Source organism: Acomys russatus, chromosome 17 (genome assembly GCF_903995435.1).
Source record: "Acomys russatus chromosome 17, mAcoRus1.1, whole genome shotgun sequence".
Lineage (NCBI taxonomy): Eukaryota > Metazoa > Chordata > Mammalia > Rodentia > Muridae > Acomys > Acomys russatus.
The window spans coordinates 9,903,077-9,918,545 of NC_067153.1; the positions used below are offsets into that span (position 1 = coordinate 9,903,077).

At 39.8% G+C, this 15,469-nt stretch overlaps 1 protein-coding gene across 1 annotated transcript in view; it reads right to left on the reverse strand.

Moving 5' to 3' along the window:
- The window catches only part of Eif3e (eukaryotic translation initiation factor 3 subunit E), a 29,064-nt gene extending 14,224 nt beyond the window's left edge, over positions 1 to 14,840 (reverse strand). Inside the window, exons 1-6 of the mRNA XM_051159540.1 lie at positions 14,688 to 14,840; positions 10,569 to 10,683; positions 8,305 to 8,422; positions 6,033 to 6,075; positions 5,157 to 5,261; positions 201 to 326 (exon numbers count right to left, since the gene is read on the reverse strand). Coding sequence (XP_051015497.1) covers positions 201 to 326; positions 5,157 to 5,261; positions 6,033 to 6,075; positions 8,305 to 8,422; positions 10,569 to 10,683; positions 14,688 to 14,777 — 597 coding nt within the window. The 5' untranslated portion in view covers positions 14,778 to 14,840. The remainder of the gene's footprint in view (positions 1 to 200; positions 327 to 5,156; positions 5,262 to 6,032; positions 6,076 to 8,304; positions 8,423 to 10,568; positions 10,684 to 14,687) is intronic.
- Between the last annotated feature and the right edge of the window lie 629 nt (positions 14,841 to 15,469).

Sequence of the window (15,469 nt, forward strand, 5' to 3'; positions counted from 1 at the left end):
GGCTAATTCTTTTCTTCCAACAGCCACACCAAGTGCAACAAGTTTCAGTCAAAACAAAACCACAGCAGCAACAACAAAACCACAACAAAATATGAAGGTTTTTACTTCTTTTTTTCCCCCTCTTAAAATGTGCAGTGTTGTTCCATACCAGAAAACATGACAAGCACATGGAAATCTCAGAGAATCAAGCCAGAACTCACATTATTGTCTATGGTCTCTTTCAATCGAGTAAGGTCTTCCATGGCTGCATCCCAATTCTGCATTAAGATTTCAGAGGCCAGTTTTCCCCAGAGTGAACTTAAAGCATTTCTATCTGTTGCTGGAACCTGTATGAATAATTAGTTACAGACTCAATATTATTCAGCAATAACAAACGTACATTTTATACCCAACACATCCATCTAGCCTACCTAAAGACATACATCCAAAGTATACCTCTACCACAAACTCCTTATTTTCAAGGTCTTATTAAAGCACAATAGTAAACTATTTCAAATAACTTATTTAAAAACATTTAGCTTTAATATCAGATCTTTATTGTAAAATAAAAGGTGATTTTAAAGCTAGCCAACAGCAACATCAGTTTAGCATAATCTCTTTCAGATAATATATATGCAATCAAATTTCATATACCTAAGACTATGTTACAGAGCATGTTAGATTCAAAGGAACCTAATGCTAACGGATTAGGACAAAGGAATCCAAAACTTCCGAGTCTCATTCACAATATATTAAAAGATAAAACAAATACTAAAAATATTTCAAAAGAGGGCACAGTAGCACATAGCTATCTCAGTACTAGGAACACTGAGGCAGGAGGACCACAAGTTTGAGGCCAGCCTGGACTGCATAACAGACCCATGATAACAAGTAATAAAAAATATGACAGGAATCAAAGTGAAAAATGCAGGCCTACTCGCTTATACGGGAAGTCACTAAAGGATGACAAAGTTGTGGACAACTATCAAACTAATGACTAAAGTCACTGCAGCAATGTTCTCTTACAGCACGGCAACGGGACGTGTAGAGTGAATCAGAACTAATCACGTGTTAGAGCAGAACAGGGAAGGCGTGTGCAAAGACAAAATATATTCCTGCACTCCACGATAAAATTCTGAACTCACTTCCCACCAAAGCACTTACACAGCACAGAGTACCTGTAACCGTATATCATAAATTAAAATGCAATTACATCGTGTGACTAGAAAACCAGCCAAGTATTCTGCTCTGCCACTGCTACTGTAAGCAGCAAAGCCACCTGTGTGTTAGCCCCCTCACCTGCAACACAGGGATGAAAGAGAAAGCTTTGCAGTTGCTATGCAGCTTTAACACGACAGGAAGCATATTACCCAACACACACTAAGAACTCAGTAAGTAAGAGGTTATCAAAATGGATCGTTTATAGCACTTTGGCATAGTTTTTATTATCATTTGCAGTAATTTTCTCAAATGATTTGGAAAACATTAGCAAGTTCTCAGAGCAATCAAGTAATAGAATAGCATCTGTAAATTAAAATTTGAAATGAGAAAAAAGCCACTTATTCCAATTTTTATCATGAAGTATACCCACAGTATGATCCATACATAAATATGCACAACTGCCTGTAACTGCAGTGCTGGGAGTGAGGATGCGAATGTTGGTCTAGCTCCAAGTACACTTAGAGACTGTCTCAAAGGACAATGCAGAGTAGTGGAGGATATCCAACATTACTTCGGACTTCACATGCATGCACCAATCCCGAGTGCAGACACCACCCCATCCAAACCCATGCAATTTCATCAGGTATAACACGCTATTAAATTTAATATACTTACTTTGCCTACCTAAAACTAAAACCAACCAATATATATTCTAATTAGAGATAATGAAATAGAAGCTGTGCCTGGCAATCGGTATGAACTAGATACCTTTTAAACTAACAGGGACATCAGACCCAAAACTGTGGCCAAGATGCTCAAGTCACTACTCCCCAGGCTGCCCAGGCTGCCCAGGCACCACAGAAAGTACTTTCAAATGAACTGCTATACCATTAACTGGGGGAAAGAGAGGGAAGAAAAAAAGAAAGAAAGAAAGAAAGAAAGAAAGAAAGAAAGAAAGAAAGAAAGAAAGAAATGGTTCTAGTATTTTTAAATCACTTTTACATTCAATAGTTGCTTAATGGTCCTATTTTGGAGGTAAACCAAAGGCTCTCTAGTGAGGACAGATCTTTAATAAAAACAGTAAAACTTATAAAACAAAAACATTCAAACGTCTCTACCAATTCTCCTGATTTCATTCTATCTAATTAACACACTTTTGGACCATAATGCAAATAAGTCTCACATCCAAATGGTACATTCCTCAACATATCTGAAAAGCCACCAAGTCTTTTAAAAATAAATCGAGGGTCACACAGCTTTAATTTATAAACACTGACCTACAATAGGTCATTTGGAGAGTCAAATTCTAATCTCAGCCCATAGTTACAATGGCTCTTTCATAGCTTATGTTTCCCTAACCATAGATTTAAAAGTAACCAACCACCAGGAAAAAAAAAATTAGAAATGAAAAAGAACACACACAGACTCACAAAAATCAAACTAAAAAAGCATGTTGTTTTCACCTAAATCCAAAGCAAGATTTTCATTTTTGCTACAAAACTTTGAAACAAACACCCAAGACTTTTAATGGTAGTTTCTAAATCATGAAAAAATAATTAACATCTAATCTTCCTTTCTTTGAACTAAGTAACAATATGCCAAAAGAAAATAGCTTAGCTTCTACCTAGTCCAATCTTTTATAGTATAAAATGAGACAATAATATTAATTTTTAAGTGAATACTACATAAGTTTTAAGAAATTCAATTTCCGTTTGAGGCTCTTTATTATTTGAATTCCAATATAAGACTCTTAGGAATAATGCAAAGGCATAGAGTTGAATGTTTTTTAAGACACAGCAACACATGCCATAACTTTTTAAATATTAAAACTCCCAGTTATAAAGTATGAACCTATTAATTATAGAAATTCTTAGGCTAATTATAAAGCCATACTACATAACCACGACACTTGTAAAACTAAAATGTGTTCTATGCGGTGGGATAAAAGCTTTTTGTACAAGCTCAGCAAGTTTTGTAACCCCCAGAAGGTTCATGTGCACTACCCTGGCTCAACTCCATGTCATTACAGTTGGCTCTCATAGCACCCTGCTTTCAAGCGTGGATATACTAGAAGAGTTTCAATATCTGGATTTCCAGCAGTTACCTTAAGTTTCCATGTCTTAGGAAAATGGCACGTTCACTCACTGACCAGCAACAATAAATTTACTGTGCTGGAACTCTAACATGACACTAAATCTTCATTCTCAAAATTCACTCCCAGCAGTAACAAATGATATGAATAACCGGCTCTTTTCATGTACCTGTAATCATACCAGGCTTCTGGCTTTACACTCCTAGCTTAAGCTGTTTATATTCTGAAAGTAATCAACTTTTGCTCTCCCAAATCCCTGGTAACATTCAAGGTAAAACCGATGGAATTTTCTGATAAGTCACTTCAAGTTTAACATCAATGATTACCTTCAGTGTACTTGCAAGCTAATAACAGCTTATCCGTAAATGAAGAACTCATTTACAAATTAGAGAGAGAGGAATATAATGTTTTAAATCAAGCTCAGAAATAAACAGAAAATATTGTTTTCTTGAAGGATGGTGGGTAGCATTAAAAACTAAAGTTGCCTACACAACTGTAGTGTAGGAAATACCTGAATAAGTAACATTGATCTGCCCCTTGAACTACTCCAAACAGGAAACTTGAATTTCACTGAAGGCACCAAAGACAGCATGGTCCAAGAGTTGTCTTTGTGACACCAGAAAATAAAGAACTCTTAAGATTGAAAGACAAAGAAGACCAACAGAGCCAACAAATCTGGGCAGCAGGGTGAAGGGGCTGGCAGAGAACACTGCACCAAACATGGACCAGGACCAAGCATGGAGAGGACCTAGACCCCCCACTCAGATATAGCCAACAGGCAGCTGTCTCCATATAGGTCCCCTAGTAAGGGGAGCAGGGGCTGTCCCTGCCATGGACTCTGTTGCCTGCACTTTGATCACTTCCCCTTGGTGGGGTGCCTTGCCAGGCCCCAGAGGAAGAGGATGCAGGCAGTCCTGAGGAGACTTGATGGGCTGGGGTCAGCTGACAGGGGAGAAGGCTTCCCCCTCTCTGAAGACTAGGGAGGGAAATGGTGGTGGAGATGGGGAGATGGAGGGAGGGGGCTAGATTGGGTTGTAATATAAATAAATTTTTAAAGATAATAATAAAAAAGAAAGAAAGAAAGATGGAAAGACAAAAGGTCCCTGACTTAAGCAGATTTTCTCTAGCTTCTAGAATAAACTACAGAAAGCAGGGGCTTTGGTAATTTGCTCATTAATAACTTCCCAGATAAAAGGCTAGATAAGAGAAGCACGGTGTGACTAAGCGGACCACACAGCACCCGTGAGTGACACTGTTTAAGCTCCCTACATCTCCATGTAATGGACAAATCATTTGGGTCAGTATTAAAACTTAACACCTTAAAAAATACAGGATTACCATTGTTCAGAACAAGGAACAGGTTAGGTAACATGTATTAAGCTGTAATGTGTCATTCACCTTGCTTATAGTACCAAATTAATCCATTATAGGACAGAATTTTGCTAATATTAAAATTCATACAATTATAACTTAATAGTCTCCTACTTTTGGATTTCAAGGTCAAATTAAAGCCCCTCTAAATTTGTTTTTAGACCACATTCATTATTAGTGCATGTATATATGTCTGTGCATGGGTGCAGGCTGCCATAAGGTAACTGTGGAAGTCAGAGGGCACTTTGGTAGAACTGGCTCTTTCTACACACTCTGCCATGGGGTCTAGGGACCAAACTCCGGCTGCCAGGTTTGTACTAGCGGAGCATTTGCCTTCTGCTCCAGCTCACCAGCCCTCTCTACAGATTTTGAGGCACTAACACAATTTTCTATTTGGTTTTTGTTGTGAAGGGCCTTTTTATCCCCATCCCCCTTTTTTAACCTAAATTACCTTTCTCCTTTGCCAATGGTTGTTCTAGAATTTAACAGACTAACTCAAAGTTCTGAAAGGAGAGAGTAAAGGGAAAAGAAAAACAAATAAACAGGTACTTACCAAGACTCTAAAGAAGTAAAGATACTCTGCCGCTCCTGAGTAATTTCCACACTCATATTGAAATTTTGCATATCTGTAGAGTGTATCTAAATACTCTTGCCTAAACTGGGAGGAGAAAAAGCTTTTATGGTTAAGTTGTGAAATTCCACTCATTTAACTTTTAGATGAACCATTAAGTCTAAAAAGTTTCCCTAAAATTGCCACCAATATTACTACGATCAGAAAAATATGTATGTATGTATGTATGTATGTATGTGTGCATGCGTGTGTCAATTTAATGTTCAGCTTTGTTCTCATAGAGTTTTGAATTGTGCTGATAGCCATTTGATTGCAAAAGAAACTTTGACTCCAAGTGAAATGTTCTCTATTGAGCAAAGAAAGCATTTTTAATTCACCACTAGTACTGCCTTCACTTATTTATAAGCAAAAGCCATGAGGGAAAAAAAAAAATCCTGAGTTAGACACGTAGCACATGCATATAATTCTAGACCCGGAAGAGAGGCAGGAGGATCACCACAAATTTGCAGACAGTTTGACCTTCATAGCAAGATCCTACCTCAAAAATCTAACAGGGCCCTAGGGGCTCAGGAAGGGGAAGATCCCATACCCTCTAAGTTTTAGTTTTAGTTTTCTGTTGGCACTAACACGAGTTACTATTATACAGCGACTCACAAAAAGACAAACACTGTGAAGATTTATTATCAAAAGAGGATTATAAACTATCAACACTGAATTATTAAAAAACTACACACTAAAAGCCACCCCAGTTGCAGTATTTAGTAAGTTAATCTAAGAATCACATTCTTACAGCACACTGCTTGTGCACAGCATTAGTCTCTAAGGAGCTCTTTCAGAACATGACCATTTCTTACTTACCCCATGCTTGTCTGCAAGGTAGTCAAACAGCATCCGACCATCCCTTAATATGGAAAAGTGAGCATTATTATGTGTTATGGGCTACAGAGCACTATGTGCAGCTCTAAGTGATCATCCAAAAAGTCGCCTTAAGTCTCTTAATACTTAAATAGAAATAGAACTCTAGAATAAGACAAACAGCACATGTCAAATGTGACATAAGAAATAAATACAAACATGAAATTTTACTTTCATATTTCTTAAATTCTGACTGAAGACCAAACTCAGATGATACCTATGTCACAAGTGACAAACTACACCCAATCAGTACCTATATCCAGCTGTGAAATAGTCCAACTTAACTTTCTTTTTGTGGGTTTTGGGGGTTTTTTTTTGGTTTTGCGGGGAGTTTTGGGGGGCTTTTTTGGTTTTGTTTTGGTTTTTGGTTTTTTTTTGAGGCACGGTTTTCCTGTGTAACCTTGGCTGTTCTGGACTTGCTTTGTAGACCAAGCTGGCCTTGAACTCACTGAGATCTGACTGCTTCTGCCTCAGTGACTGCTGGGATTAAAGATGTTGGCCACCACACCCAGCTCCAACGTAATTTTCTTACGTTAGTTTTACATTAACTCAGGATCCTGACCGACTAGTTGTTGTCTAACACCTAGATTATTTCGACTTTCACTTTCTGGATACTGATATGGGGCCCTCTGTATTCTTACAGGTAAACCAACAGTCTAGGAGACATATGCAATTCACACAGAAAGATGGCACTTCCACCTTTGAACACAGCTTTGTATCTGAGTGCCTGCATATGCATATAATGTAATAGGACACATGTCTGAGTTAGGGTTTTATTGCTGGGAAGAAACACGATGACCACGGCAACTCTTATAAAGGATAACATTTAACTGGGGCTGTATTAGTTTCAGAGGTTTAGTCTATTATCATCATGGCAGGAAGCATGGCAGTGTACAGGCAGAGGTGGTGCTGGAGAAGGAGCTGAGAGTTCTACATCTTGATCCACAGGCAGGAGAAGGGAATGTCATACTAGGTCTGGCTTGAGCATATGAGACTTCATAGCCCATGCCCAGTGACGTACTCCCTCCAACAAGGCCACACCTACCACAACACAGCCAAGTTGTGCCACTCACTCTCTATGGGGCTAGCATTCAAACACATGAGACTATGGTGGCCATTCCTACTTAAGCCAGCACAGCACAGTAGGTGCATGGCGTATGGTAGCATGGCAGAGTAACCAGGTAACGCTTGCAGCTTTTCTAAAACTATCAGGTAACACTTTCCTAAATCACGAGTAAAAACTTAGAGCCAATCTCTTAAAAATTTACGTTGAACATGTATTCTAGAAACTAACAGCATGGAAGAAAATCACTAAGAATTTCTGAAGTGAACGCACTGGTACCTAAGAAGACATATTACAACAGTAATATTCAGTTTTAGTACATTTACTTTTAAACATTTCTACTAACTCCAAAGGCTCCAATGTGTTAAGTAAGGTTAAGGCAACATGTCTTATTTGGAAACCAAACAAGAAAGTGTTTCCAGCAAAAAGAAATTAGAAATAAAATAATCTTAGCTGGGATGACTACATACACTGAAAGGCTTAGGAGAACGTAAGTGATAAGTGAGTTCAGGTTTCTCCTTCAGAAAGCAACCCAAGCAATTTAGGCATTCACCGGGAATACTTTGAACTGGCTGACTCCTGGGGAGGAGTACAGGCAAAGGCACGAGATGCTAAGCAGTATTCTGACCTCTATACTTCCTTGGTACAAGCAGCGCCCCTCTAATTCTGACACTCAGCATCGTGAGCTATTGCCAAATGTCTCCTTAGAGGGGAAGACAACATGGAACTGCCATGGCATGATAAGGTATGAATAACTGGCTTTAAAGTTTCCTTAAAAACAAATTAGATTGGGGACTGGAGAGGTGGCTCAGCTGTTAAGAACAGGCACTGCTCTTGCAGAGGACCCGTGCTCAATCCCAAGTCTCCATTTGGTGGCTCACAACTATCTATAACTCCAGTTCCAAGGAATCTGACACCCCTCTTCTGACCTCCAAACATGGTAGGCATGTATATACATAAACATACGCAGGCAAAACACTCATACATATTAACATTTGTTGTTATGGAAGTCTATCCCTTAAAAATAAAGGTAAGGAAAAATAAACAAAGGAAGCAATCACATAAGTCATGAACTTTCACCACAGGGTTCGAGTTTAACTCTTGCTGTTAGTCTAGGAAAGAGGACTTCTAGACTCCAAATTAGCAGGTTACCTGGTCGACTGCATCTGCCTTGTAGTTTCTGGATCTTCAAACATCTTCACAATTGGTTCTGTTTCTGCCTGGAGCTGTTTCAGCTGGGCAACAACTGTGGTTCTTTTTTCTCTCAAAGCTAATGAAAAACATTGAGTACTAGAAAGTTAAGCCACACTGCTCTCTGAGACTGTCTAGAGCAGTTTCCTTAATTTAAACTATCCACACACACTTATTCCTCATAGTTCCAGTCACATGCCAGGAAGCACCAACTCAACAACTTCCCCAAATTCACAATTTCCTTTTGCAAGAGCCACAAAGGCATATAAAGGAAGAGGGATTCACCCACCTACTGTAGAAGGGAAAACAACAGGGGTGGGTGGTGGTAAAAGAAAGTAGGAAGGAAATGGTCACTTGTGAGCTGGCTTTCCATGATTTTGTACCAAGTATCCTTCTATTTGTTCCTACTTAATCACTGATTGACTATTACCCTAGAGTTTTTTAACAGAGTCACTACACTAATGGGTTTGTATATTATTACTATGTAGATTGGAATTTAATCTAGCCAAGGATTTTTTTTTACTATAACTGTAAACCCACAGAGTAAATTCCATAGATCTTCACCACCCCCAAAAGAACCTCACACATACTCTATGCTGCAAATTATCTCGGATTAGTCAGTGACGTATAGGCACTGGACTTGTGGTGGTATGAACTTATATTCCAGCCAAGTAGGACGCTGAGATAAAAACAGGCAAGAGTGAAACTGGAGAGGTAGCTCAGGGGTTAAAAGGACTTGCTACTCTTACAGAGGAGCTCACTTTAATTCCTAGCCCACAGAGTGCTCAGAACCATCCAGGATGTGATGCCTTCTCTGACCTTCTAGGATACCACACACATACATGGTGTACAAACATACAGGCAGGCGAACATTCCAACACATTAAATAACTCTTAAAAAACAAACACAAAAATCAAAACCTTTCACTTGCTGCCTATAAATTTAAAAAGGCGACATTGACTTTAACAATGTCTACATTTGTACCACAGTGAGAGCTTCCTTCTCCACAAGTAGATATGGTTTTTACTATAAATTTTATTTTCTTTATAATTATTATCTGTGTGAATGATGAGGATTATCTGTGTGAGTACAGGGGTTGGTTTTCTCTCCCACTGTGGGTTCCAAGGAACAAATTCAGGTCACAAGGCACCTGTAGCAAGTGCTTTACTTTGAGCCTTCTGGTACAACACAGGCTGCCCTTTCCTTTCCCTAAGCATTTCTCTACAAATCTCTGTGCTTAAGGCATATGTTTATAATAAAAAAAAAAAACCAAAAACTTCTGAGTTCATGTCCAAAAGAAAAGAGGGAACCTGTTATCAAACTCTGAAAAACAGCAATTTTAAGCAAAGTCAAGAGCACTTTACTATAGCTAGAATTTGTTATATGTGGGGGAGGGGGATATTGTAATTGTTATGCTTTTTCTTGGAAGCATGGCACTATGCAGCTCTAGTAGGCTTGGAACTTGCTATGCACACCAGTCTGTCTTTAAACTCAGACTCATTGCCTATGCCTTTAAGGTTTTGGGATTAGAGCCGTGTACCACCACACCCAGCTCATAATACTTCAGAGACCATCTTTCTGTTCTTTTCAAGAAATATCGAGCCGGGCGTGGTGGCGCACGCCTTTAATCCCAGCACTCGGGAGGCAGAGGCAGGTGGATCGCTGTGAGTTCGAGGCCAGTCTGGTCTACAAAGTGAGTCCAGGATGGCCAAGGCTACACAGAGAAACCCTGTCTCGAAAAAAAAAAAAAGAAATGTCTACAACACTGAGCCAGTTTGGAAACCACTCTTCAAGTAGCTCTCTAACCTCAGGAGTTTCTAGTCAAATATATCTGGGTTGTGGGCCAAAATATGCATTTCTATAGACTTCTCCAGAGTGAACTGGTGATACAACACTTAAGAAACCACACCTAGAGAAATGACTTATAGAAGACAGAAAACCTGCAGCACTCTCAGACATTTGTAAGCCTACAGGCTGTAGCACAACTTTGCGGACACACACTCCAACCTGAAGGTATGTGGCAATTATGTTTAAAGTAGATTCACATCTTCCACCAGGAGAAAACTAAAACTAATCTTAGAATCCTTAACCTTCCTATGTCTTTCCACCCAATGATTTTAAGAACATTTCAACAATCATTAAGCCTTTGGCTACAGATCTTTCATATATCACAAAGCATACATTTTCAGCTCTAGGCAAGCTTTAGTTCTAACAATAAAACTTACCATGAGGGATGTCATCAGAATAAAGGTTTTTGTAGACATCCATAGCAAAGTCTACCATATTGGTATCACTAAGAAGATCCAATTTTCCTTGTAATAATTCCTTTTCATTATATATCTGCAAGAGAAAAATTACTTTAACAACTACATTTAAGTTCTTCAGTTTACTTAGAAACATACTTCATGAAACACTATTTTTAAAATGTCTCTGTGTGTGTATGGACTGGTTGGTCCAGTGTGTGTGTGTGTGTGCGTGCGCGCGCTTGCGCAAAAGAGAGAGAGAGAGAGAGAGAGAGAGAGAGAGAGAGAGAGAGAGAGAGATGCACTTGCTGAGAAAATAAAGATGAATAGAACTGACTTCATAAAGTTATCCTTTCTTCTCTAACCTCGACAGGTGTTTGTGGTACCCAGTGCACTCTCAAGCTTCCACCTTGCCCCCTTCCCCCCCACCCCAACACACAATTTTTATTTAAAAAGCACCACACATCACTAGTAGAGCACTGGTTTAGTGTATGTAAGCTATAGGTTCACCTCTCAGTATCACCTGTGTGTGTCCAGACACACAGACACACACATTAAACTTTTTGTAAGAAGGAAAGCAACCAACAGAGCAAGCACTCAATTTCCACAAATATTCTGGTCTTAACTGTTGTTTTCTCCAGCAATCTTTTATTCTTTCTAGAAAAGTTCTGCAATATACACAAGTACCCACCCCTTCTGCACTGCAAAGCAAGCGTCCCCGTTCCTTCCCACGCCCAGGTAATTAGGAACGTATTTGACCTCCTTCCTGTCCTCCGAATCAACAGGATGCCTATCCACCTCCCTTGATGTGGCCACGCCCTTGCATTTACACTTTTCTCATGTAATAATGCAATCATTTATGTGCTTCTCCATCTGTACCTCTCAACTAAAACTAGCACCAATTTTGTACGTCAACAAACTCATGCCAGGTTTTTGCTTTGCAGAGTGTTCTGGAAACATATTAGCTCACAATAAATAAAGATACATATAGTCACATAAACAGAAAGGCCACTGAAAATATATAAGGAATTTCAGAGGTATTTAGCCAAGTAAGACTTATGTTCTGAGTTTAATCTTGCCAAGGAAAGAAAAATCTAGAGAGAATCCACAACAAAATATGTATCACAGAACCAAAAGCGAATGTTCCAAATTGTATACAATACTCCAGCAAAATAGTAAGAAAAGACAAGTAATCCAACTGAATTGGCTAGAACATCTAATAGTACTTAACAAGATAATCAAATGGACAAAAGGCATGAGAGGATCTCAACTCCCTTAATAAAAAAGGAAGTGCATATAAAAACTATGATTAAGCCAGGTGGTGGTGGCATATGCCTTTAATCCCAGCACTGGGAAGGCAGAGGCAGGTAGATCTCTTTGAGTTTGAGGCCAGCCTGTCTCGAAAAACAAACAAATATGATTAAAAAAGGTAAAAAACCCCGATAGTAGCAGTGTTGTGTGAATGGAGACTAGATGGAATATTCACACCCTACTGACCAGAATCACAGGCGCAGGCCTGTAATCCCAGAACTCAAGCAGACAGAAGCAGGCAGATCTCTGTAAATTCCAGATCGGCCTGGCCTACAAAGTCCAGGGCAGCCAGGGGTACACAGAAAACAACAACAACAACCACTTAAAAAAAAAAAAAGTTTTATCTAGGAATTAAATTAGTTCATGAAGCCATGGATGCTGGCATCCACTTGTAATCCAGCACTCAGAGGAAGAAACAGTAGAACCTCTGGGAGTTGGGAGTTCTAGGCCAGTAAGAGATACACAGGGAAACTTGCTTCTAAAACAGGCTTGGAATATAGATCACTGTGGTTAACAGCTTGCCTGTCAGACCAAACACTGGCTTCAATCCCTAGCACTAAACAAATATACATTCCTGGTGGTGAATTTCATTTATATGAAAAAAAAAGAAAGAAAAAAGTTGGGCACAGTGATATGTAAATCCAGCCCTTGGAAAACTGACAGGCAGGTAAGGAGTTCAAGGCCATTCTGGATCAGGCAGAGGCAAGATCTTATCTTAAAGGGAAAAACAAAAAAGCAAAAAAAAAAAAAAAAAAAAAAAAAAAACCCAAAACAAAAAAGGATCAAACAAATCTATCATGTGAAAAGAGCTTACACTGGGAAGCTGGTTTAAAAAACAAAAAACAAAAGCTTAAGGCAGGCAAGAATTCTACCTGCCCCATGTCCATACTCAAAACCCAGGGTCCTTCCTTTTGCACCATTTACCCTGACACTTCACATAAGAATAAACAGAAATGCAATTCACTTAACTAACTACTTCACGATTATCATAAGCCTTTATGCTGAACTATTTCAAGTGCGGAGAGAACGTGGAGAACACGTTTCTCTTCTAAAGCGTGTATTCTCCAATATACTGCAAATGTATCAGAGTTGACACACATCGGGATCCCAGACTCCATCCTAATTATCTAGCTGGCAGGACTCAACACCCTTCTCAAAGTCCTTTTTGTCTATCTACAACAGTAACAGCAGTTGGCCAATACTAGTCTGATATGTACCACTTTGACCTTACAGACATTCACACTGTTACAGTGATGAGATGTCTAAGTTTTATCTTGGACTTTTCAGAACTCTACATCTCAAAACCTAGGAGCCGCCTTCCTCTTAAGGTACTGAAGAAACTTTAACGCTGCCCTCCAAGACGTTCCCGCTGAGTCTGTTATTGCCTTGTGAATAAACAATTTTACACTTACACATTCTTCCTTTTTGCTTTAAAAACATGAATGCATAAAGAACAAAAATATAAAAAGTTCAGGCCGCTTCAAAAATATCTCTACTACACAAAGCAAGTGAGGGATTTCAATATATGTATCTCTCATGTACTTTCGCTAAAGAACCCTCATTTATCCAGAGAATGAAACAGAAGACACAAAAAACGTTTTTATTTAATCTCTAGTCTACAGACTACAAAAATTGGACACAAAAAGAATACTATGTATGAAGCTTAAGTCTCACGTATCATGACATTCTTAGGCACTTACTAAGGGTTCCCTAGTAACTACTGTAGTCTACATGCCTTCTGAAAGTTTCCAATAGACCTAAAGATCATACCTGTCATGTAAACCATAGCTATCTGAAATCTTACATATGTCATCAAAAAAAGTTTTACCAGGCCTAAAAAAAATTTTTTTAAATTGCTGTTGAACACACAAAAAAATCTGCCCCTTGAATCTACAGTTCGCTACCTAGATTATGTGTCCAGAACACTGAATTCATTAACTTTTCTGGAGAAAATGCAAGCCTTACATTTTATTTACTGTAATTAGTAAAATGCACCAATTTCTCCATAAAGTCAACATACAGCTAAGGCTAATATTTCTAATCCAACCTTTCTTTTCTGTACCCCTGAAGCATGTATTAACATGAAGTCCCAGAACTACATACTTAGTAAGGATATATCATAGAACATTAACGACGAAATCATACATTAAGTCTGAACATCAACACTAGAAAACAAAGTTTACATTGCAGCTCGTAGGGCTGTGCGTTATTCTTGGTCTTTACCCACAGCTGACAACATATGTTACGTTTCTACGACGTAAAAACTTATCAAAGACCAGGAAATTCACAGTAAAGCATCCACAACTTGATGGAAATTAAAATGCCCTATACTACTTTTTAAGTGTACGAGAATCGCGTCATGGGATTCCGCACACAACACAAATCCAAGCCCATGGACTGACTCGGTTTCTAAAAAAGAAAAAAACAATGAAACTTCCAAGAACGAGCGGGCCCAAAGCGCCCGGGCTCCCTCTGCACAGCCAGGGCAGCCTCCCCCAAGTACGGGACCTGGTCGCTCGCAGGATCCAGCACGCCAGGCCAGGAAGCAAAGGCCTCGGCGTCGCCAGAGCCCCGCTGTCACCTCACCCCTCCGCACTAGCGAATCCCACCGCCCCGAGCACCCCAAGAGCGCTGCACGACGAGGGTTGCTGCCGTCCCAGGGCCCAGCGGATGCCAGGGAGGCCCGAGCCGGCTTCCGGCTTGCACGTGTGTAGGCCCGGCCGCCGCCTCCCTGCCTCTCCGGGCTCCTCTCTCGTCCCTACACCTTCCTCCCTCTCAAAGCCCCCTCACCTCTTTCACAGAGAGAAACTCAAGAAGCGGAAAGACCAGGTGCCGATCCAGAAAGTGCGCGATGCGAGTAGTCAGGTCGTACTCCGCCATGTTGCCCGGAGGAAAGGAGAGTCTGTACGCTAAAACTTTATTGACAGCACCCAGGCGGGGACAGGCACCGCACTGCGCATGTGCACTCGTGGTCCCGCGGAAGCGCGCTGACGACGACCGCGCGTGCGCGTTGGGGGCCCTCCCTCTCCACGCTTCTGGGTGGGGCTCAACCCTTGCGCACAATCGCTTCTGCTTGCAAATTCTTCAGTGTTCCCTTCTTGTTGTACCAATAAATAAATGCAAGTTTCAGGGAGGAGGGAAACCACCAAGAGTTTGTTTAACATTTAGAGTTGATGTAGTTTGGCCTGCTCACTTGACATCTAAGTGGAGAGACTTATTATTAGGTCATGGTACATATTTGAAATGAGAGCTAATATCAACTCTTGCTACCTTATTGATGGAATTGAAAAAAAAAACAAAACATGAAACTGCGTATAACTGAGCTGTAGGCGTGTTTGAAAGAGAGATGAGGGAGGTTAAATCTAAGTACTTCACCTTACGGAAGTGGGAGCAATTATGGATAAAAAGGAATCCACACATAGTGAGCAAAGGATGAAAGGAGAACACCTGCAACAAAATGTATTTATATATTTTGAAGAACTGTACTAAAAAATAAATGAGTGGTAGATAGGGGATACAAGGAGTGTGTGAACAATGCATTTTGGATGTTGATAGTACTAGGTACAATACTG